The following is a 22,702-nucleotide window of genomic DNA, read 5'->3' as shown; positions in this document are numbered from 1 at the left end:
TACCAAGGCGGCTGGCGAGCCTGAGGAAGGATGATGGAGTGGCTGCTACAGGGCATGTGATAACGCCCTGGTTCCGATGACAGGACACAGCGAAGGAGGGATGTCACTCTTTTGGGGGGATGGGTGTTGGCTTTGTGCTGCAAAGTCCCATCCTCCACCTGCAGCCCTCGGCAAGGAGGCTCCCCAGGCCAGGGTGTGGCACAGGAATCCCTGGAGCGCTGCCCGAGGTGGTTCTCGTGGCACAGCCAAAACCATCCCTGTCTGGGCTGGGGCTGGGGCCACCATCCCCGCCCGAGCCCTGGGTACAAAGCACGGCGTGTGTGACCCCTGCAGCCCAGGCACACACGGTCCCCACATGCTGGGAGGATCCCCGGCACAGCACCTCCCCTCCAGCTCCTCTCCCCCAGACAGGGCAGATTCCCTGATGTGAAAAGCCCCTTTTTCCCCCCAAAATGCCCCCATCCCCCCTGCCCAGCTGACGCCCCGGAGAACGCAGGGGCCGGTGCGGGGGAGACACAGTTTATTATTGACTGGTTTTGCTGCAGAGCGGGCGAGCGTGGGGCAATCCCAACTCCCCTGGGAGAGCTGAGCCCCCCCAGCTCCTGCACCGGCACCGACCCCGTGCTGGGGTCTCCCAGCTCTGCCCCCCCTGAGCCAACCCACATCAGCCAAGAGCCTCCATCCTGGCACTGTGGGAATGCCAAGGAGCCAGACAAGGGGGCCACAGCCCTGGGGGTCCCCCAGCCCAGCCCTCCAGCTCCCCCCTCCCCGGGAGTGGGCAGGCATTTTGCACTATAAATAAGGTTTCAGGCTTCTGCCGCCTCGGGGCATCAGTCCAGGGCTGCGTGGGGCAAAGCCGTGCCCCTGGGCAGCAGGGCGGGCAGGGGAGCAGCAGGGAGCAGAGGCTGGGTGTGTGTGTGGGGGGGGTCCCCACTCAGCCCAGGATGTCCAGATAGACAGGGGGTGTCTTGACGAGGGCCTGGAGGCGGCTGTGGATCTCCTTGATGGGCTGGCGCTGCTGGGGCTCCCGCTGCCAGCAGCTCTGCATGATGGCATAGACCTCGGAGGGACACGTGCGGGGCCGCTCCAGCTCCCGCCCCTGCGTGATGCATTCGATGGCCTGCAGGAACAGGGATGGGGATGGGATCCCCCGCTCTGGGTACCCCCACGGTGGGGGGCTGGTACCATCCTCCTTGCCCCGCTCGCTCACCTCGGTGTTGGAGAGTTGGTACCAGGGCTGCTTCCCGTAGGTGAAGATCTCCCAGAGCACCACGCCGAAGCTCCAGATGTCGCTCTCGGTGGTGAATTTACGATACAGGATGCTCTCAGGAGGCATCCAGCGGATGGGCAGCATGGTCCTGCCCCCCACCTGCCCACAGCAGCGCTGTCAGCAAGGCAGGGACCCTCCTGTGTCCTTTCCCCCATCCCTGGCCCTGCTCATTAAGCCCCAGGTTAGATGTAAGGGAGGAATTTTTTACTCTGAGGGTGGTGATGCCCTGGCACGGGTTGCCCAGAGAAGCTGTGGCTGCCCCATCCCTGGAGATACTCAAGGTCAGGATTTGGAGCGAGCAACCTGTTCTATTGGAAAGCGTCCCTGCAGGTTGAGCTGGACGCCTTCCAAACATCCCTTCCAACCCAACCCATCCTGTGGTTAAATAGGGATGGAGAAGGAGTGGGAGGCAGCAGCCAGGAGGGAAAATTGAGTGTGGCCTCCCAGCCCGTCCCAGAGCAGAGAGGAGAGAGGGACCAGCTCACCCGGTAGTAGTCAGTGCTGTAGATGTCCCGGGACATGCCGAAATCGCCGATCTTCACCACCAGGTCGTGGCCCACCAGGCAGTTGCGGGTGGCCAAGTCGCGGTGGACGAAGTGCAGGGAGGCGAGGTAGACCATGCCCGAGGCGATCTGCGTGGCGATGTGCAGCATGTGGCCCAGCGCCAGCGGCCCCCGCGGCTGCCCCGGGCCCTGCTCCAGCATCTTGGCATCTGGGCCGTGGGACCTGCGGGCCAGAGCGGCTGCTTGGAGCGCAGGACGGGGGGGACAGGGTGGGCAGGGAGAGGCTGTGCCCGCTGGACGCTGGAAAGGGGTAAATCTATGGGGTTTGCATGTGGGGAAAGGGGTAAATCTATGGGGTTTGCACGTGGGGAAAGGTGCAAATCTAAAGGGTTTGAACGTGGGGAAAGGGGTAAATCTAAAGGGTTTGCACGTGGGGAAAGGTGCAAATCTAAAGGGTTTGAACGTGGGGAAAGGGGTAAATCTAAAGGGTTTGAACAGGGGGAAAGGTGCAAATCTAAAGGGTTTGAACATGGAGAAAGGGGCAAATCTAAAGGGTTTGAACGTGGAGAAAGGGGCAAATCTAAAGGGTTTGAACATGGGGAAAGGGGTAAATCTAAAGGGTTTTGCATGTGGGGAAAGGGGTAAATCTAAAGGGTTTTGAACGTGGGGAAAGGGGTAAATCTAAAGGGTTTGAACGTGGGGAAAGGTGCTCACATGCGGGTGTGCGCACAGGGGAGTTACTCACAGGGGAGAGGTGTGTGGGTGTGCACACAGGGCGTGGCACACACACCTGTGCACACGCACAGGGAGGGCACACACACACCTGTGCACACACAGGAGTGCACACACGCGTGTGCACACACATGGGAGAGCACACACACACACCTGTGCATGCATAGGGAGAGCACACACGCATGTGCACACGCAGGTGCAGCCGTCCCCCTGCAGGAGGCAGCAGGTCGGGGTGCAAGGCAGCGTGTCGGGGTGCAAGGCAGGGTGTTGGGGTGCAAGGCAGTAGGTCAGGGTGCAAGGCAGCAGGTCGGGGTGCAAGGCGGCAGGTCGGGGTGCAAGGCGGCGTGTCAGGGCGCGTGGGGAGGGTGTGAAAGCAGCGATGTGTGTGAAGTGGGGCGTGCGAGCCCGGCCGGGGGCCAGCGCGGCTCCGGCCGCCCGCAGCCCCGCGGTGCCTTTGATGCCGAGCGCGGCTGACAGCCCGGCCGGGGCGGCCGTGGCCGGGGGCTGGGGGAGCTCTGCTCGGCAGAACCATTAATGCCAACTCCCATAACAATAATCATAAAAGCCACGTCTCAGAGCTCCTCGCGCGGCCACTAAAGCGATGCCTCTGGCAGCACCCCCCGTCTAGCAGCAATACCTGGGGGGGCAATCGAAAAGTCTCTGCTTATTCCAGCTGATGGCCAATCTCTCTCTATTTAAGCCTCTCAGACAGCTAATCTAATCAATATTGCAAGGAGGGCTGCATTAGCAGGGAGCAGGCTGGCTGCGCTGATGGAGAGGCAGATGGGGGGCTCCTGTCCCCCCCCGTCCCACCTGAGGAAGCGGTTGAGGTCGCCGTGTTTCATGTACTCGAAGACCATGATGAGGGGCTCGCCCTCCGTGCACACGCCGTAGAACTTGACGATGTGCTCGTGCTGCAGCACCGTCAGCAGCTCGGCTTCGCGTTGGAAATCCAGGCGGGCGCTTTCTGTCACCTCCTTCAGCGCCTGCCGGGACACGGCATCAGTGACACCCCCGCGGGCCCCCTCACCCCCACACTGGGCCCCCTCCTCACCTTCACAGCCACCAGCATCTTCTCCTGCTCTGGGAGGAGGTTGTAGCACTCGGCCAAGAAAACCTTCCCGAAGGCGCCCTCGCCCAGCTCCCACTTGAGCACGATGTCCCGCCGCTGCACGTGGTGCACGCCTGGGGGGACCCCCACCCGTCAGTGCCCCCCGGCTCGGGTGTGAGCATGGGGGGGTGCTCGGGGACCGCAGTCCCCAACCCAAGCCTTACAGGCGTTGCAGAAATACTGGGGGTTCTCGATGAAGTTGCTCTTCAGCCCCTCCAGCTTGCTCTCAGCCGAGGAGAGGGGGCTGCTGCCCAGGTTCATGAAGTGCAGGGACATGGCCAGGTCATCCTCTTGGGCCAGCACCGCTGAGCCTTGTGGGGACAAGGACAAGGCCGTCAGGGGGTCCCCCAGCAGCCCCCCCCAGCCTGTGCAGCCAGTGCCAGGCTCTGCCGAGCAACCCCCTGCTCGTCCGGCCCCCGGGGGCCAGGCAGCCCGATCAAAACCATTTAGAGGCTGAATCCATTCCAGGAGTGAATTAGCAGCTGCTGCCCGCACTCCCGGGGGAGCCAGCACCTCTCCACGGGTGTCCCCCCCACCCACAGTCCCTCTTCCCACACCTGTGACCCAACCCAGGTGCCCCAGGGACGTGGGGACCGGGCTGTCCCCGTGTCACAGCCCCCGTGTCGAGTCACCAGGCTGGGGGCACTCACGGTTAATGCCAAACTTGGAGCGGCGCCCGCACTTGTTGAGCAGGATGAGCATGACAGAGAGGGAGAGGCAGGCGAACACAGCCAGCGCCACGGCCACCGAGACCTGGTGGCAGCGAGGCCAGGGCTCAGGCCGAGGTCCCACCAGGTCCCTTTTCTCAGCCCATGGGATGGGAACAAACCCATGAGATGGTTACAAGCCCCAGGAGATGCCACAGGGGAAACAGAGGCACTGAGAGTCTGTCCTTCATCCCCATCCTATAGCCCACGTCCCACTCAGTCCCCACGGGATTTGTCCCACCCTCTCGCAGGTGTCCTGGTTCCCCCCGTCCCAGACTGCAGAGCGGCTCCTCACCCCAAACTTGTGCTCATCTGTTGTCTCCACAGGCCCCTCGAGCGAGCTGTTCCTGGTGCCTGGGGCAGGGAGAAGGTGTAGGGTGAGTGAGGGGTCCCCATCCCCCGAAGTGGCCCTGGCAAGGACCTGGACACCCCAGGAGCAGCCCTGGGGGGTGGGTGGAATGCCCAGTTTAGGGGGGTCGGGGCAGCAATCCTGGCCACTCACCCAGTGGGGACAGAGACACTGGAGCAGCCCAAAGGGAGAGAAAAGAGAAACACGCGTTATTCCTCAGGTGGGAGTAGCCCATCCTTCCCCCTCTCATCCCTGGGGAAACTGAGGCACACCAGGGCTTGTATAGACAACAGGCAGAGCCCAATACAACCCCTTGTGCACACCAGGCGTGGCACAGCTCCTCTGTAAGACGGGGGGCACCCCAGGCAGCCCCCACCTGGCACCTACCGGGGATGGGCTCCTCAGGGCTGAAGCTGAAGGGATTGTCCATGAAGCGCACCTGGACGCTGCGGGAGGCCGAGCCCAGGGCGTTGTGCACCACGAGCGTGTAGTTGCCGTTGTTGACGTGGGTGGGACGGTTGAGCTGGAGGCAGCCGTGGAGGACGGTGGAGTTGTGCTCGTACTCCATGATGAGGGTGTGGATGTAGAGTCCCTCCAGCAGGGCCGTGCCGTTGAAGAGCCAGTGGATGCTGGGGACGGGGTTGGCATCCACGGAGAAGGGGATGCACCAGGAATGCCGGGGGATGGCTGTGTCTAGCAGCAGAATCACGGGGGGAACTGGGAGAGACAGAGCTGGCTGGGTTCCTGAGGCGGACCCCCTGGCCAGCCCCCAGCCCAGCCCCTTCTGCGCTTCTCACAGGTGACGTTCAGCATCACGCTGTCCTCTGCCAGCCCCGCCGCGTTCTCTGCCCGGCACGTCAAGTCCTTGTGGTTGAGGTGGGACGAGACGTTGTTGATCTCCAGGACGATCTCCCAGTCTGAGAGCTGCAGGGAACACCGGGACGGGATGAGCAGATGCCACCCCCCCAAGCCAGGCCAGCTCCTGCATCCCCCCCACGCCCACCCCACCAGTGAGAGGATGCTGGGGGGGGTCAGCGCTGCTGGGGCCATACCCCTGGAAGGCTGAGCTTGCCTTGGTGACAGCGAGCAGCTCGGGTCCCACCTCGGGGACCACCTCGGGGACCACCCACTCCGCGGTGGCCGGAGGGTTGGCACTGATGTGGCAGGTGAGGTTGGCACTGTCCCCTTGGCGCAGCACCGCCTCGAGGGGCTCGATGCGGACGATCGGGGGGTCTGCAGGGGCAGCAAGGGTGAGCCACACGTGTGCCTGTGTCCCTGCTATCCCCCAGCCAAACGGCTCAGGACAGGGGACAAAGGCAGGAGCCAAACCCGTCCCCAGCCACGTACCACAGGCGTGGAGAACCTGGCTGCCCAGGGGCACCGGCACGCTGCCCTCCCAGCAGCGCAGGGACTGGTTGCCCAGCTCGGCCCGGCTGCTGTTCTGCCACAGCTGCAGCCAGCGGAGGCCACAGGAGCAGTTGAAGGGATTTCCCACCAAGATGCTGAGATGGAGCAGGGAAGAGAACACGGGCTCAAAAGGACTCCAGGCACCACACGTTTGTGTATGTCCCAGAAGAGTCAGCCAAGGCTGCACCTGGGCACCCCCAGCCTCCAGCTTTGCGTCACACATGCCCCATGTGCCACCCCCGTCCCTGTCCCCACACCCGTGGATGTGAGAGCCACCATCTCACTGCATCCCCAGCTCTGCCTCTGTGTCACTTGAGGGGTACATCCCCAGTGGGAGATACTCTGCACCCACCTCCCCCCCCTCTCTCATCACTCACAGCTCTTGCAGGGGCAGATGCCAGAAGGTTTTCCAGGAAAGGCTTTGCAGTGCATTGGAGGAGAGATTCCTGTTGGGACAGCTCCCATCAGCCACCCCTTCCCACTCGAACTCCCACCCAACATCCGCAGAGGGTCTGGTGGTGGCACGGGGCATCACCGGGGCTGTCACACCGTGACCAAGCAAAACCGGCTCTGCCAGGCGTGCCACCAGCCTTCAGGGGGGAGCCCCGTGCACCCCAGGACAGGGTCCCCCCCCATTCTCGGGGGACTCCTCCCGCACCGGGGCAGCGCAGGGCTCCCGGGGGGGCCGGCAGCTGCCCGCGCTCCTGCCCAGATCGATGGTTTCCCACTCAGCAGCAGAGCCCCGCGTGGCCCCCCCGGCCGGGCTGATGTGCCCGTGGGCAGCGGGACACCATCGATCCCGCCCGGGCACGGGGACCGGCCACCCTGCGCCGGGGCCAGCGCCCCGGGGCACCGAGGGCTCATCCCCGAACGGGGGGGAGGCTGTAGAGGGAGTGAAGTGGGGAAGGGGAGACTCACACGTGGCTCAGCCTGGGGGTGTCCTGGAAGGCGTCGGGGGAGATGTGCTGCAGCCCCGTCCTGGAGATGGTGCTGAAAGGAGGGAAGGGCTGAGCACCTGCGCTTGTGCATCCTGAATCTCCGGGCTGGGAGCGGCCCCTGTGACTCCTCGCGGTGGGATTGGGCTCTGGGGATTCCCCCCTCCAGCAGCCCTTCCCTCCCTCCATTTCCCTGTGCAGGGACCCCACCCCCGGGGTGCTCACAGGTTCCTGAGGTGCCGCAGCATCCTGGTGTCAGCTCGGGTCAAGGTTGTGAGCGCCGACTGGTTCTCAACGATGCTGCAGGGCAAAGGAGGGGAGGGGTCAGGGTGGCAGCCCAGGACCCCTCATGCCCGGGGCTGTTGGCAAAGCGTGGGGCATGAGGGCCATGAGAGCTCTCCCACTCCCCAGGGATGGGAACAAGGATGGAGCTGAGCTGCCCCACTGTGCCTCAGTTTCCCCTGGGACGAGCTGGGAAGAAGGGGGGATGGCAGCAGGTGATCCCGATGGTGCCGAGCCGCCGGTCAGTGCGAACTCTGTGGGGCCAGGGCTGAGCCACCACTGGGAGTCCACGCAGAATAAGTTTGCTGGGTCTCAGCCCCACTCACCCTTTGGGTGCCCACCTTTTCTCACACCCCAGGGTGTCGTGCACTGTGACAGGGACACCGCTGTCACTGTCCCCCCATCGTTTTATTCAGGCGGGAGATGAAGAAAAGCCCCTTTGGGAGCAGGTGCAGGGTTTTTCCCTGCCCCACCCCACAGGCTGCTGCTGTGAGCCCCAGATCACAGGGGTTGGTTAATGGGGGTTCAGATCCACAAACCAAGCGGGTTTTGGTCCCCCTGACCCCGGTGAGGATGGGACGAGAGCCGCTGGGGCAGTGGGATGGCTGGGGTTCTCTCGGGGAGCACCATCCCCACCACCAGCCACCCCACCCCACCAGCCAGCGAACAAAGAGCTGGCAGCGCCTGTGGCGCAGCATCCCCTGGCACGTGGGGAAACTGAGGCACAGAGACACTGCAGCCAGACCCCAGCAATGCGGCACAGGCAGGGCTCTGGGGTGGGGGGAAACCCCAAGAATTGGGGCACTTTGGTGTCCTGCAGCACCCCGTCCCCCCAGCGCCCTCCTATCTCTGCTCGCTCCAGCCCTTGTCTCCCCATCACGCATCCTACAGCAGGGATCCACTCCTTCGAGTGGAAGCTGAGTAGATGCCCCAAAGCAGCAAATTTGGGGTGTGTCCCCCCCAGCATGCCAACCCACAGGCCCCAGGGCACAGCGACACCCCCAACAGGATGGGGACAAGCGGCTCCCCGCAGCCCTGCCCAGCACGGTATGGGTGCTCCCTGCCCGGGCTCCCTGCTGCACCCTCAGCGTTTTGCCTCGGTTGGCATCGCCGCAGGAGGGGGTGAAGAGCTGCCCCCAGCCCCTCGCTTGCTCCCTGGGGGGATGCTGCAGCCCCCCCACCCCATTTTGCAGCCGCCAGTGCCTCCCAGCAAGCAGGCGCTCTCCCCGCAGCGATCCCAGCCCAGCCAGCGATCCCTGCTCCAGCCCCGCCATCCTGTCCCCGAGCTCATCCCCATCACTGCCCGGTCCGTCAGCTCTGCTGCCCCCAGCCACAACCATCACCAGCCCCATCGCTCCCAGCCCCTCTGCCTGGTCCCCAAAATCCGTCACTCCCGACCCCATCATCTCCGTCCCCGAGCTCTGTCACCGCCAGCTCCATCGCTGCACCAGCCCCAGCACTGCATCCCCCAGCCCCGTCACCCCCAGCTCCTCTGGCTGCTCCCCGAGCTCTGTCCCCCCCTGCCCCGTCACCCCCAGCTCCTCTGGCTGCTCCCCGAGCTCTGTCCCCCCCAGCCCCGTCACCCCCAGCTCCTCTGGCTGCTCCCCGAGCTCTGTCCCCGCCAGCCCCGTCACCCCCAGCTCCTCTGGCTGCTCCCCGAGCTCTGTCCCCCCCAGCCCCGTCACCCCCAGCTCCTCTGGCTGCTCCTCGAGCTCTGTCCCCGCCAGCCCCGTCACCCCCAGCTCCGCCGCGCTGTCCCATCGCTCCCGGTGCCTCTGCTCGGTGTCTGAGCTCCATCACCCCGACCCCCGGCCCCATCGCCCCCGGCCCCACTCACACGTCGGTGAAGCTGCCGCTTCCCAGCAGCGGGGCCAGGCTGCCCACGGTGTCGGGCTCCCGGCAGAGCAAAATCCCGGCCCCGGGGCAGCGGCAGGGCCGGGGGCAGGCACCGGCAGCGCCCGGGGCTGGCAGGGACAGGGACAGGGGCAGGAGCAGCGCGGCCAGGCAGAGCCAGGCGGGCAGCGGCGGCATCGCGGGGCCGGTCCCGGTGCCGGTGCCGCTGCTCCGGTGCCGCCCTCCCTCGCACTTGCCCGGCAGCCCGAGCACGGGGCCGTGCGGGGCTTAAAAGCAACGCACGGACCGGCCTCCCGGGAGGGGCCGGCGGCTCCCCCCGCCCCGGCACCGCCCCCGCCCCGGCCCGAGACACCCCCGGCCGTGATTCACCGGCACCGGGAAGACTCCGACCCGAGGGAGGGGGGAGTCCGCACACGGGCACCGACCACGGAGCCCGTCTGTGCCCTGCCCGTGCCCTGCCGCCACGCTCCCTTCAGGCTGGCAACCCTACACCTGCACCCCCAGCCCCACCAAGTGGGTCCATCCCACCACTGGAACCCCCAAAATTCCTGGGGCACGCCCGTGCACACGCATGTACACACGGACGCCACACCCGCTCCAGAACCTGGCTCGCAGCGGGCTGCAGTGTAAGGGACAGGGCTTATCACCATCCCGGGGGCCACCTACAGTCCCCCAGGCTGTCACCCCCGCCGACGGTGCCCCCAAATCTCGAGGCGTGGTGGCCTCTCCCGGATCAAGCTGCTCCCCAGCACCCCGTTGTGTGGGGGCGCAGAGGTGCTGGAGACGTTCGGTGGCCCCGTCCCCAGCCGTCACCTCCGAACAGGACCCACCTCGTCCTCCCCCCCGAGGTGGGGCAGGACAGGACAGGGTTCCCCATCCCCACCCGGATGCTGTTCTGCCCCCGAGCTTGCTCGGAAGCACGTCGGGGGTGGCTCGTCCGAGCGCTGATTGCTGCGCGTTCCCAGCCCTCACCCTTCCCCCCATGGCTCATCTCCACCGCCAGCCCCCAGAGGCACCCACGGGGCCACGGTTCCTTTTGGGGCCACCTCCCGTGGGGCCCCACTGGACACCCCAGCACCCCCCCCCCGGCAGAGCGGGCCGGTGGCTGTTGCCACATCCTCCTAAATTCCACTGCTTTGACGTTTTTCTCTAGAAACGCCCCCGGTTTGGGCACCGCAGGACAAAGCCACAGGAGGCAGATAGGGCTGGCGGGCTGGGCAGTGGGAAGCATCGTGTGCCGCCCCCCCCCCGCGACCCCCCCAGGCCAGGCACTGCCGCAGCTGAGCTTCATCTTCTTTATTCGCCCTCAGATTAGGCAGTGACGCCCCTTCCATGGACCAGCACGGCCTCGGCACGGGTCCCAGTGCAGGGGACTGGGGAGAGACATCAGGGCAACCCCAGGCTTCTCTGAGTCCCGCGACTCAGTTTCCCCACCTGTGAAAGGTGTGGGGACCACAGGGGTTGCTGACCTGTTTGCCAGGCGGCTGGGGAGCGATGACAGGGGCAGGTTGATGGGGGGACCCAAATGCCAAACCCTGCTACCCATTCCCATACCCACATTATCCCACCCCCCCCCAAAAAAAAAAAAAATTAAGGAAAGATTGGGGTGTTCTCCTCCCAGCCAGCAGTCCCCCACTCCCTCCCCCCGACTCGGAGCACCCCCGATTTATTTTCAGGGGAACTGCATCCCACGGAACAACCTTGCCTTGCTGCCACCCTCTTCCCAAGGCACCCACTCCTTGGCTGGGCCCTTGGAAGCAATAAATAATGCGGGGGGGGTCCCAGCAGCGGGGGGTGGCCGAGAAGGGCGTGGGGTGCAGAGTCCAGCGGGGGTCCGAGGACACCCCGGGGTCAGAGCGAGGCTGTCCCGTTGGGGAGCTGGCCTGGCCTGTGGTCCTTGCGTGCGGGCAGGGGGGATGCGGGGGGCTCGTCCTCCTCGGGGGGCGGATCTGTCTCGGTGTTGGAGGGCTCTCCCGAGCCGTGATGGCCGTTCTCGGGGCTGTAGAAGAAGGAGAGGGTGCGGAAAGCAGGCGCCATGTGGTCCTTGATGCGCTCCAGGAGCTGGACGAAGGAGGGGCGCTGGCGTGGGTTCTGCTGCCAGCACAGGCACATCAGCTCGTGGCTGTGGAGAGAGGGCACCTGCTGGCTTTGGGGGGGCTCCCAACAGCCCTCCCAGCACCGCAGAGAGCAGGATTTCCCCCAGCAGCAGGGTTGGGGGGCGCCCCCCAGCACTCACAGCTTGTCGGGGCAGTTCTCGGGCCGCTCCAGGATGCCGTTGTCCATGACAAAGCGCAGGACCTGCTCGTTGGACATGCCCTGGTAGGGCTGCTCGGCCAGCGTGGCGATCTCCCACAGCACCACCCCGAAGGACCTGCCGGGGCACCGCTGCTCAGCCGGGGGGATCCCCAAATCCCCCCGGCTCTGCCCAGCCCAGCACCTACCAGACGTCAGACTGCGTGTTGAAGATGCCGTCCTTGAGCGCCTCGGGGGACATCCAGCGCACGGGGAGCAGCCCCTTGCCCCCCTTCCGGTAATAATCCGTCTCATAGATATCCCGGGTCATGCCGAAATCTGGCGGAGGAGGAAGAGGAGGAGGAGGAAGGCGTGAGCAGCAGGAGACACAGGGCTGGCACGGCCTGCCCGCCGCTGCCCACCCACTGGTGGATTATGCCCTTTGCTGACCCAGAGATGGGGCAGCTGAGAGTGCTTTAAAAACTTTTATTCTATTTTATTTTATTTAATTCTATTTAAAAACTTTTATTCTATTTTCAGTCTCATACAAAGGGTGAGACAATACAGGTGTTGTAATTCATGCCATTACAATCAGAAGCTAATGATTTCTTAATTACAATACTCTCTAAGTGTTTTTTGGCCTATCAGCTTTAGCTACACTATGTTGTAAATGCCTTACAGCTAATCATCTAAAATTACTCTTTGTGGGTCCTACTACAATGCACGTTCATAATTCTATTTCTCTAAAGTATCTAGTCTTTCATGTAAGGCTATCTTTTGAAACTTGTTTCTAGTTCAATTTTTCTCTCAACAATGCCTGTCTTATTCTGTGGTATTTCTAAGTCAGTTTCTTATCTCAAGGTTTGCATACAGATACGTGCTATGTGAGTCTTCTCACAGATTCACAGAATCACCAGGTTGGAAGAGACCTTAAAGATCATCGAGTTCAACCCCTGCCCTAACACCTCAACTCAACCCTGGCACCCAGTGCCACATCCAGTCTTAAACACCTCCAGGGATGGTGACTCCACCACCTTCCTGGGCAGCCATTCCAGAACTTTATCACTCTTTCCATTAAAAACTTTCTCCTAATATCCAACCTAAATTTTCCTTGGCGCAGCTTGAGACTGTGTCCTCTGGTTCTGTCAGTTCCTGGAGAAAGAGACCAACCCCACCTGGCTACAAGCACCTTTCAGGGAGTTGTAGAGAGTGATGAGGTCACCTCTGAGTCTCCTTTTCTCCAGGCTAAACACCCCCAGCTCCCTCAGTGGTTCCTCACAGGGTTTGCGTTCCGAGTCCCTCACCACCCTCGTTGCCTCCTCTGGACACACTCAAACATCTCAACATCCTTCCCAAACTGAGGGGCCCAGAACGGGACACAGTTTTGTCAGGTTCTGAGAATTTTCTATGCATCTATTTCTCACACCCACCTCCAATCTTGACGGTGAAGTCCTCGGACACCATGCAGTTGCGGGCAGCCAGGTCCCGGTGCACGAACTTGTTGGCGCTGAGGTAGGCCATGCCGTCGGCGATCTCCCCCGCCATCTGGATCATGTCCTTGAGCGACGGCGGTGGCAGCCCGGGGTTGTTCTGCACCGTGCACAGGGTCAGGGCTGGGGCAGGGCCACGCCAGGACCCCCCTGGACACGGCGTGAGGGTCCCTTCTCCCGGCGCCTGACCAGCCCCTCACCTCGGCTTCAGGCCTGAGTGAGCGCAGGTAGCTCTTCAGATCCCCACGTGTCATCAGCTCCATGATGACCAACGCTGGCTGGCCCTGGGATACCACGCCGAGCAGACGGACCTGCAGGGACAAAGAGGGCTGGCATGTGAGTGGCCAGACCCGCCATGCCCCCTCCCTCCCCCTCAGCTGCCCACCTACCACGTGGTGGCACTTGAAGGCTTTCATGACAGAGGCCTCGTTGAGGAACTCGATGCGCTCCCGCATGGTGGCCAACTCGTTGACTGTCTTCAGGGCCACCTTGGTCTCCTCTCCCTCCGTGACCAGCCCCAGCGCCACCCCCTCATACACCATCCCAAAGGAGCCCTGTCCCAGCTCCCGGATCACTGTGATCTTCTCCCGGGACACCTCCCACTCATCAGGCATGTACACTGTGGGGTGAGTGGGGATCACCCCATCCCCATCACTGTGACTAACCCCATCTGCATCGCCATCCTCATCTCCATGTCATCACCCTCCTCCTCCCTGTCCCCATTCCCATCTCCATCCCATTCCCATCCTCGTCTCCATCCTATCCTCATATCATCTCCACCCCTTTCTCATTCCCATCTCCAGCTCATCACCATCCTCCTCCCTGTCCCCACCCCATCCCCATCTTGATCTTCATCCCATTCTCATTCCCATCTCCATCCCATCACCATCCTCCTCCCTGACCCCATCTCCTGCCATTCCCATTCCCATTCCCTTTCCCTTTCCCATTCCCTTCTCCATCCCATCATCTCCATTCCATCACCATCCTCCTCCCTGTGCCCATCCCATTCCCATTCCCATTCCCACCTCCATCTCCATCTCCATCATCTCCATCTCCATCTCCATCTCCATCTCCACCCCCATACTCATCTCCATCCCATCCCATCCCATCCCATCCCATCCCATCCCATCCCATCCCATCCCATCCCATCCTATCCCCATCCCATCCCCATCCCCTCCAGCGTGACCCCAGCGCAGAAAGGGCTCGGTGGCCCTTTGGGGTGGCCCCTGCCTGTCCCCACGTCCCCACGTACTGTCCGAGGCGCTGAAGTACTCGGGGTTGACGGAGGCGTAGAGCGTCCCGCTGGGGTACCCGTCGTGGTTCCTGTCGGGGTGGGCAGCGCTCGGAGCTGCCGCCTCCCCCCAGCCCTTCCCAGGCCTGGTTCGGCCAGACCCCGCCCCAGCCCAGCCCCGGGGGTGCAGGGGGGTCGTTACCTCTTCTTGTTGTAGAAGAAGACAAAGACGGCCAGGCAGGAGATGAGCAGCATGAGCACCACAGGCGTGACGGTGAGCAGCACGTAGAAGCTGCTGGACTCCTCCTCGGCTGCCAGGAGCAGGCGGCCATGCAGCGGGGTGTGGGCACTCATCCCACCTCACACGGGACACCTGTCCCACATCACCCCTGGGCCGGAGAGGGGGAGCCTCCCGCTCCCCAGACCAGCAGCACCCTCTGATCCCCGTGTGCCCCTGCCCCAGAGCACCCCTCAATCCTCCAGATCCCCCCAGTTTATCGGCAGACCCTTCTGTCCCAGCGTCCCACTCCAGCAGCATCCCCCACTCCCCCAGCTCCTCAGTCCAGCTGCATCCTCGGGAAGAAGACCAGCCTGGCTGAGCAGAGGCTGGAACTCAGGGAGAAAGGAGAGGCTCTGATTTTTGGAAGAGGGGGCAGGAAGTTCAGGAGGATCTGAGGGAGCTCAGGACAAGAATGAAAAAACAGAAGGGCCAAAACCCAGCTAGAACTGAATCTGCCATAAGAGACAATAAAAAATGTTTCTATCAACCCATTTGTACCCAAGGGAGAGCTGAGAAGAAAGTGAGTGCTGGGCACTGCTGAGGGACATCAAATCCTGGGGTCAGTTTTGGACCCCACATGACAAGAAAGGGAGGCTGGAATGTGACCAGAGAAGGGATCAGAACTGGGGAGGGGTGTGGAGCACCAGGAGCACCTGAGGGGGGTGGGGGGGCTCAGCCTGGAGAAAAGGAGGCTCAGGGGGGACCCTGTGGCTCTGCACAACTCCCTGACACAGGGGACAGCCAGGAGGAGGCAGGCTCTGCTCCCAGGGAACAGGGACAGGACGAGAGGATGTGGCCTCAAGCTGCACCAGGGACTGGATATTGGGGAAAACTGGAAAGCACTGGAGCAGGCTGCCCAGGGCACTGGTGAAGTCTTTGTCCCTGGGGGGATTTAAGAGATTTGTGCATGTGGCACTTGGGGACATCGGCTAGAGACAGCCTTGGCGGTGCTGAGAGAGCAGTTGGACTCTTGGTCTTGGAGGCCTTTCCCAACCCTCTGTGATGCTCCAGTGTCTCAGGCCAAGATCATCCCTCAATCCCTCAGCTTCCCAGTCCAGCAACAACTCCCAGCTTCAGCAGCCAGGCCCAGCAGCATCCCCTGACCCCACAGGTCCCATCCCAGCAGCACAGCCCAAATCCCCAGTGAGCCCCAGCGCCCCGACCCCACAGCTGCCCCCTCCCTGCCCACCATGTCCCTGCTGATGTCCCCCTGTCCCCCGCAGGTACCTGGCCCCAGGATGTAAAACTTGACCAGCCCCGTCCACGAGCCGTTGCCAGCCAGCGAGGTGGCCCGGACCTTGGCTGAGTAGTTCCCCGGCTGGAGCAGAGCCAGGTGGACACCCCCATACTTGGAGTAGCGGTGGCGTGAGACACACACAACAGTGGTGACCTCCTGGAGGGGACAACGTGGGGGTGGCAAAGGGGTTTCATCCCCCCCAGCCATGTGTAAGCCTTGGGAGAGAGATGGGATGGGATGGGATGGGATGGGATGGGATGGGATGGGATGGGGATGGGGATGGGGATGGGGATGGGGATGGAGGTGGAGGTGGAGGTGGAGGTGGAGGTGGAGATGGAGATGGAGATGGAGATGGAGATGGAGATGGAGATGGAGATGGAGGTGGAGATGGAGATGGAGATGGAGGTGGAGATGGAGATGGAGATGGAGATGGAGGTGGAGATGGAGATGGAGATGGAGATGGGGATGGAGATGGAGATGGGGATGGAAACAGAGAAGGGATGGGATGGGATGGAGATGGAGATGGAGATGGAGATGGAGATGGAGGTGGAGATGGAGATGGAGATGGGGATGGAGATGGAGATGGAAACAGAGAAGGGATGGGATGGAGATGGAGATGGAGGTGGGTGCTGTGCCCCTGTAACCAGATCTGGCAGGGCTGGGCAGGGGATGCCACAGGGTGTTCTCACCTCACTCTCCCGGCTGTACTTAATCTCATACTTGAGGATGAGCCCATTGGGGTTCCTGGGCTCTTCCCAGCGCAGCAGGACACTGTTCTTGCCAGCCGGCTCCCACGTGACGTTGCCAGGAATGTTGTCAGCTTGCACTGGGGAGAGGCACAGAGGGAGTCAGCTCCTGGGGGCATCGCCCGCGCCCCAACCCGCTGCCAATCCCCCGTCTCAACAACATCCCAGCACGGCCAGGGCGGGGTTTGGAAGGGCTGGGGACGCACACTCGGGCATGGTCCTGGCGAAGACGAAGGTGGCAGCGCTGCAGCCCACGGTGTGCGCGGCGTGGTTGCAGGCGTGGATGTCGATGCGGTACTCGGTGAAGTGGCGCAGCCGCGACAGCACCGCCCGGTCACGCACCACCTTGTCCTCAAAGATCTGGAAGTCAGGCTTGGGCTCGCCTCCGGGGCGGCTCGGGGCCAGCGGCTCTGCCGAGGAGGCGTTGGCCGGGGATGTGACGGCCACCACGTCCCTGCGCTGCTTTGGGGTCCTGCAGGACGTGGGGACAGGAGGTGGTGGGGAGTCGAGGCGCCGGGATTGTCCCCCAGAATTGATCAGGGGAGGGGAGATCCCCCAGGCTGGTGTGGTCCCAGCTCACCTCTGTGGGTTCTTATTGATGGATGTCACCTTCCAGGGTGGCCTGAGAGAGCGGGAAATCAGTTAAAGGGTCTGCCAGGAGCAGCCGCTGGGCCCCCCCCACCCAGGCAGACCCACGCACCCAGCTTGAGGGAGCCCCCCAAAGCAGGGACCCCCCCAGATGGCACCTGGGGATGGTGATGGAATTGTGGAGGAAGTTCTCAAACTTCTTCTGGAAGGACTCGGCCTCGCCCTCCATGCGGAGCTGCCCGTCAGTGGGGCGGCAGGGGCAGCACCTCTCCTCCGCATCCTGCTCCCCCTCGGGACCATCCCCAAACCCGAAACGCGTGTCTGCGCTGCTGGTGGGCAGCTTCAGGCCTGTGGGCAGCAACGGGCAGGGCTGGCAGAGCCTGGCTCAGCAGCACCATCCTTGTTCTGCTGGTGTCCTTGGCTGCTGTGCTGCCCCTGCCCTGCCTGGCCTCACCTTTGTGGCAGTAGTCGTTGATGTAGAGCTCCATGTCCTCGGCCAGCTGCTGCCACAGCACCAGGTAGTAGATGATGTTGCCGTTGCGCTGCGTGGGCGGCTTCCACCGCACCACGATGTGGGAGGAAGAGTTGGACATGGAGATGACGTCCCGGGGCACCGTCGGGGCTGGGATGACACGGGGGTGGGTCAGTCTTTCCTGGGTGCGGGGGGGGTCCGCCACGGGCATGGCCAGCCCCCTGCCAGCCCCTTACCCGCTGGCATGGTGCGGATGTAAACCACCTCGCTCTGTGCCCCGTAGTTGCGTCCTTCCTCGGCCGTGGTGAGGGTGATGGCGCGCACGAAGATGGCGTACTGGGTCCAGGGACGGAGGTTGAGCAGCGTCACCCCTGGCTCCTGCTCGCTGCTCAGGGGCAGATCCACATCCAGCACGTTCCAGCTCTGGGCCCCACAGGCGTCCTGCCCCACATACTCTGACACGTTCTGGAAGGGTCTGTCCCACAGCAGGCGTCAGGGAGGGTCCCGGCAGCGTCCAGCAGGGACAAAGGACACCGCAGGCTAGCATTCCCAAGCCCTCCACAGTGGGGACAAGAGGGAGCACTTACGACTCCTTGTAGTAGACAATGAAGCTGAGGAGGTCCCGGTACTCGGGGGGCCGGTACCGCTCCCACTTGAGGAAGATGCGATCGGACTCGGTGACGTTGGAGATGAAGCGCAGGGTCTGGGTCTTGCCTGTGGGGAGGAGGCAGGGCTCAGGCAGGGGGTCATGGCACTGCTGGTTGTCCCCGTCCCCGTACTCACAGGACGCCCGGTCCCCATTGGTGCGGGGGTTGATCTCCGCCTTGTTCTGCCGGCCCTTGGTGCCTGTCACCTCCTCCATGCGATAGATCTCGGCCAGGCACAGCTTGGGATTGAACGCAAAGTACATCTTGCCCACAGGGATGGAGAGGATGTGGTGGCTCCAGTCCCAGAGCTGCTGCAGGTTCTGGTTGTCCAGGACGTACAAGGTGTAATTCCTGGGGGAGGAGATGTGGATGGAGGCAGTGGGCAAGGGCACCTGCAGGGCCACATGTCCCCCCCCAAACCCACACCATCCTCACCCATCCACCATGGAGTCACCACGGATCAGTTTGAGGTTCTTGAAGAAGGACAAGGAGACGAGGGCGAAGGAGTGTTTGATCTTCAGGAAGCCCGTGATGGTCTCAATGAGCCCCAGGCTGCTCTGCAGCTCCGAGGCCAGGTTATCTGGGAATGACACACTGCGTGAACTCAGGGAGAGGGGCACCTCCCCATTAATTCTCTCTGCAAGGGAAAGCACCCCCTTCCTCCAGCCCCTGCCCTTCGCAGCAGCTCTCCCACCCGGGGTGGGCTTGGCGGGGCCAGCTCCAGCACTCACAGCCCCGGCGGATGTTGAGGATGAGGTTCCCCTCGACGAGGGTGCAGCCCCCCAGCTCCTGCGCCGCCTGCATCGAGTCGATGGTCTTGGTGCCCACCTTGCACTCCTTGGGACACAGCCCCTCGCACTTGTGGCAGAACATGCTGCGGGCAGGGTGACAGTGACGGGACGTGAGCCGGGCGGCGTGCCACCACCGTGCCCGTGCTGGGGCACTGGGGCCGCCCGCACCTGCTCTCGTTCCTGGTGTATCCCGAGGGACACTCGGACAGGCACTGCCGCTGGTGGATGACGAACTTGGAGGCGTCGCGGGGGTTGTCGGAGACCTTGCGGAGGCTGGCGCAGTACTCGGCGGTGACGCAGCGCCAGCCCTCGTACTCGTAGGTGCGGGGCGGGCACGAGGGCAGGCAGTGCCCGTTGAAGTGGAAGTGGCGGCAGGCGACGCAGGCCCGTCTGTCGTGGGGGCGGCCGCAGCCCCCCAGGCACTCAGCGTGGCAGCACTCGCCCGCTGCCGTGCACGCCGAGCCCGCGCCGCACGGGCACACTGAGAGGGGAGACACGGCACGTGGGCACAGAGCCCAGCCTCGGGCTGCACAGCTCGGGCCTGGGGTCGGGAGGGAGAGGAGAGAGCTGGGAAGGGCTCGGGGGGCTGCTGGCATCCTCCAGGGCTGGGGGAAAACAGGAGTGAGGGTGGGGTAGAGAGATAGACGGAGGGATGGACGGTGGGATGAAGGGATGCAGGGAGGGAGGCACGTGGGGATGGGTTCAGTGATGGAGGAACTCAGGGATGGAGGGAGGGATGGACGGTGGGATGAAGGGAGGAACGTGATGCAGGGACAGAAGGAGGAATGCTGGGATGAGGGGATGCAAGAATGGAGGGAGAAAGGGGGGGATGCATGTGGTGTTACAACAGATGCAGGTATGCAGTGAGGGATACAGGGATGGGCTGATGGAGGAGTGGATGGAGGCACGGCAGCGCTGACGGAAGGGTGCCCAAAGGGATGAAGGAACGGATGGACGGCCAGGTGACGAGTGGCTGGCCAGGCAGGTGGGTTGATGAGTGGCTGAGCGAGCAGCCGGATGGGTGGATGAGGGGCTGCATGGAGGGACAGCAGGATAGATGGATGGACAAGGTGGGGCTCGGCCCACGCTGAACCCCATCTGCCCAGTGCAGCCAGGCCGGGGCCGCAGCCGAGGTTGCAGCCCTGATAAGGATCTGTGTTTATAGTACATATTTCATTACCAGCTCTCCTGTTTACAGAAAACGAGCTCAGGAGGGGCCTGTATTTACCTCGCCGCTGGGAAAACACAGCAGCCGGGAGCTGGCCTCTCCTCGGAGGATGATACAGCACGGATCTGGTTACCCCACCGTGCTGCCTGCACAGCACACTCCCAGCAGCAGGGGAGCCACAGCCACTCGCCGGGCCTGCCATTCCCAGGAGGCTCCACCAGCCTCCTCCAGTGCCCTCCCAGTTTGCCCAACAGTGCAAACCAGCACCATCCCAGAGAAGCAGCACAACCACGCCCCGTGCCACCGGCACCCACCTTTCTGGCAGTAGCTGGAGGTCCAGCAGCGATAATCCAGCTGTCCGTTGACGCTGGTCTGCACGCACGGCTTCTCCACATCCAGGATGCCCGGGCAAACGTCAGCACACTCTTCAGCCAACTTATTGCCCACGATGTAGGTGTTGTCCCCGGTGTCGGGCAGCAGCAGCCCCCAGTCGATGGTGGAGAGGTGGCAGAGCTCCTGGTTGCGCTCGATGCGCACCGAACCGCGCAGGATGTGGCCCAGGCTGTGCAGCCCCACGTCCCGCAGGTGCGGCATCTCGAAGATGACTAAGGCGTAGCTGAAGAAGAGGTTGGTGCCGCGGATGACGGAGAGGTTGGGGAAGAGATCCCGCAGGCTCTCCAGCCCGTAGACACGGAAAAGGAGCAGGTACTCTGTGATCATGAGCAGGCGAGGGAAGCTGAGCCCCCGAAAGTCCTCAGCGCCCGTGGTGAACATCAGCAGGATCTGCAGGTTGCCTTCGATGATGGAGCAGTTCTCCAGCTTCCGCAGCTGGGAGACGTCGTTGCGGATGTCCATGCTGCCGCAGACTGGGGTGGCGAGAGGGGGACCCCATGGGCAGCAGCAGGGACGGGGCAGCTGGCCCCCACCCCCGCCCAGGCATCCCCCAGGTGATGCTCGGGGGGGGTTTAATATCCTGGTGCTGCCTGTCAAGCGTGGCTGGAATTGGTTTGGGCGGCCGGGGAGACGCGAGCGGCTCTGGCAGCAGCCGGCGCGCCGCGGCTCTCCGGGGCACGGCGCGTCCGTCAGCAGTGATGCTAACGAGGCCTGGCAGGCTGCCATGCCCCATGTCAGCCCCAGAATCATGTCCCAGCCCTGGGGGAAGCTGTCTGGGGGTGCTTTTCCCCTTCCCCAGGTTGTGGGGCAGCTGTGGGTGCTCACGGATCTCCCCACTGACCGTTACCCAGTGAGTGGCAGCTCCAGCAAGGTTGTCCCCATCAACTCCCCCTCGTGCCCAGACAGGTAACGGTGCACACAAGGCTACCACAGGTGTCCATGTGGCACTGTCCCAGCCCCACATTGGCTGTCCTGGAGCTTTTCAACCCAGCAATGGGCAGCATGAGCCCCCAGCACCTCCTGCTTCCTGATCCTGGGATCAGGGATGCAAGAGCCAGACTAAGCAAAGAGCTTCCCACCAACAGCACCCCCAGCCAGAAACCAGGTCCAGGTCCTGGAGGGGATCAGGCGTGTGGTTCACCCCTCATCTGTCTCCTGCCAGCCTGGGCTAGTGGCTCGTGGCCACGTCCTTGTGACCTCATGCCAGGTGGCAATTTTCCCCTCTTGGTGTCACCCATGAACCGTGGGCACTGTGGCGCCGTGGGCACTGTGGCTCTGGCAGCTGCCCGTAGCCCCTCACCCCAGGTTCAGCCCCTCACCCGGAGCCCTGTCCCCTCCCTCTGTCCCTCTGTCCCCCTGCAGGACAGGCCCTGAGCGCAGCACCAAGCCCGAGGGTTGCAGCCCCCGCTGCCACCATCGCCTCCCTGACCTTGCAAAGTCCCCCCATAAGGGGAGGGGGTCCCCCGTGCCCCTGGCAGCCCAGACAGAGGACAGGGGTGCCAGGTGCGAGCTGGCACAGTGACCTGCGTCCCTTTGGGCAGCTCTCGGGTGTTTCATCCTCTTCCTCCATCGCTCCCATCCCCCAGCACAGCCCCTCGGTGACTGGGGAAACTGAGGCACGGGGTGGCAGGGAGAGGGGAAGGCAGGACAAATGACAGACCTTCCTCGTACCCCCAGCTGTCCCCTGTTGTGGCCATGAGACCCAGGACCCACAGCTGCCCCCTGCCCACCATGGCACCCCCTCTCCTGCCCTTCCCACCCCAGCAGCGCTCCCGACTCCTGTGACAATTTTCCACCATCCCACTGGGGCTGAGGGACCCATCTCTGGCCAAGCCCCCCCACTGCACTCCCCTCATCCCATCCCAGCAACGGGGGGCTCCCCCTCTCTGCCCCTCCTGCCCAAAACGGGGGGTCTGCAGCACTGGGGGCAAACCGAGACGGGGAACACGCCAAGAGCTTTGCCTCGGGGTTTGTCTCTTGCAGACCCCCTAGCACAGGCAGCCCCCACCCCAAAACTGCCCCCCCCAAGCAAGCACCCCCCACCCCGCTCCCAAGCACTTACTTTCGGAGGGAGCCCACACGGGGGGCACTGGGAGGTGGCCAAGGACCAGCAACATTACCCCCAGCCGCGGGGCACGCAGCGCCCTCGGCCCCATCGTCGAGCGGGACCCCCAGGGCCCCGGCCCCGTCCCAGCTCGGGCTCCGCCGCTCGGTGTCGGGCCCCGCTCGCCGCGTCCGGGCGGTACCCGGGGGCCCACGGACCCTGCCCGGAGCCTG

At 63.5% G+C, this 22,702-nt stretch overlaps 2 protein-coding genes across 2 annotated transcripts; both read right to left on the bottom strand.

Moving 5' to 3' along the window:
• Positions 1–934: 934 nt before the first annotated feature.
• On the bottom strand, positions 935–9,327 carry NTRK1 (neurotrophic receptor tyrosine kinase 1). Its single transcript, XM_054001053.1, has 17 exons — positions 9,134–9,327; positions 7,240–7,314; positions 6,998–7,069; positions 6,457–6,525; positions 6,020–6,174; positions 5,745–5,905; positions 5,470–5,596; positions 5,060–5,389; positions 4,826–4,843; positions 4,619–4,677; positions 4,267–4,369; positions 3,781–3,927; positions 3,560–3,690; positions 3,319–3,491; positions 1,756–1,996; positions 1,211–1,369; positions 935–1,120 (listed from the first exon to the last, which is right to left on the bottom strand). The coding sequence occupies exons 1-17, from the start codon at positions 9,325–9,327 to the stop codon at positions 935–937; spliced, it is 2,400 nt and encodes a 799-aa protein (XP_053857028.1).
• A 1,674-nt stretch (positions 9,328–11,001) lies between these two features.
• Positions 11,002–22,581, bottom strand: INSRR (insulin receptor related receptor). The gene is made up of 22 exons (XM_054001012.1): positions 22,488–22,581; positions 20,347–20,898; positions 19,033–19,345; positions 18,805–18,947; positions 18,509–18,653; positions 18,210–18,424; positions 18,014–18,140; positions 17,663–17,901; positions 17,409–17,576; positions 17,113–17,302; positions 16,947–16,988; positions 16,573–16,838; positions 16,310–16,446; positions 15,611–15,776; positions 14,306–14,414; positions 14,125–14,195; positions 13,262–13,491; positions 13,073–13,183; positions 12,813–12,972; positions 11,592–11,721; positions 11,387–11,521; positions 11,002–11,272 (listed from the first exon to the last, which is right to left on the bottom strand). Exons 1-22 carry the CDS (start codon positions 22,579–22,581, stop codon positions 11,002–11,004), a joined length of 4,014 nt encoding a protein of 1,337 aa, XP_053856987.1.
• Positions 22,582–22,702: the final 121 nt, after the last annotated feature.

Source organism: Vidua macroura, chromosome 29, assembly GCF_024509145.1.
Source record: "Vidua macroura isolate BioBank_ID:100142 chromosome 29, ASM2450914v1, whole genome shotgun sequence".
In the NCBI taxonomy this organism is placed as follows: domain Eukaryota; kingdom Metazoa; phylum Chordata; class Aves; order Passeriformes; family Viduidae; genus Vidua; species Vidua macroura.
Note: the sequence above shows the minus strand (reverse complement) of the source record. Positions and strands in the feature narration are given on the sequence as shown.

Coding starts and splice junctions, on each gene's coding strand:
- NTRK1 (XM_054001053.1), bottom strand. CDS start 9,327: ATGCCGCCGCTGCCCGCCTGGCTCTGCCTGGCCGCGCTGCTCCTGCCC. Junction 7,315..9,133: donor AGCGGCAGCTTCACCGACGT/GTGAGTGGGGCC, acceptor TTTGCCCTGCAG/CATCGTTGAGAACCAGTCGG. Junction 5,390..5,469: donor CGTGATGCTGAACGTCACCT/GTGAGAAGCGCA, acceptor TGTCTCTCCCAG/TTCCCCCCGTGATTCTGCTG.
- INSRR (XM_054001012.1), bottom strand. CDS start 22,581: ATGGGGCCGAGGGCGCTGCGTGCCCCGCGGCTGGGGGTAATGTTGCTG. Junction 18,654..18,804: donor CCTCAACATCCGCCGGGGCT/GTGAGTGCTGGA, acceptor TGTCATTCCCAG/ATAACCTGGCCTCGGAGCTG. Junction 17,577..17,662: donor CATCCGCACCATGCCAGCGG/GTAAGGGGCTGG, acceptor GTGTCATCCCAG/CCCCGACGGTGCCCCGGGAC.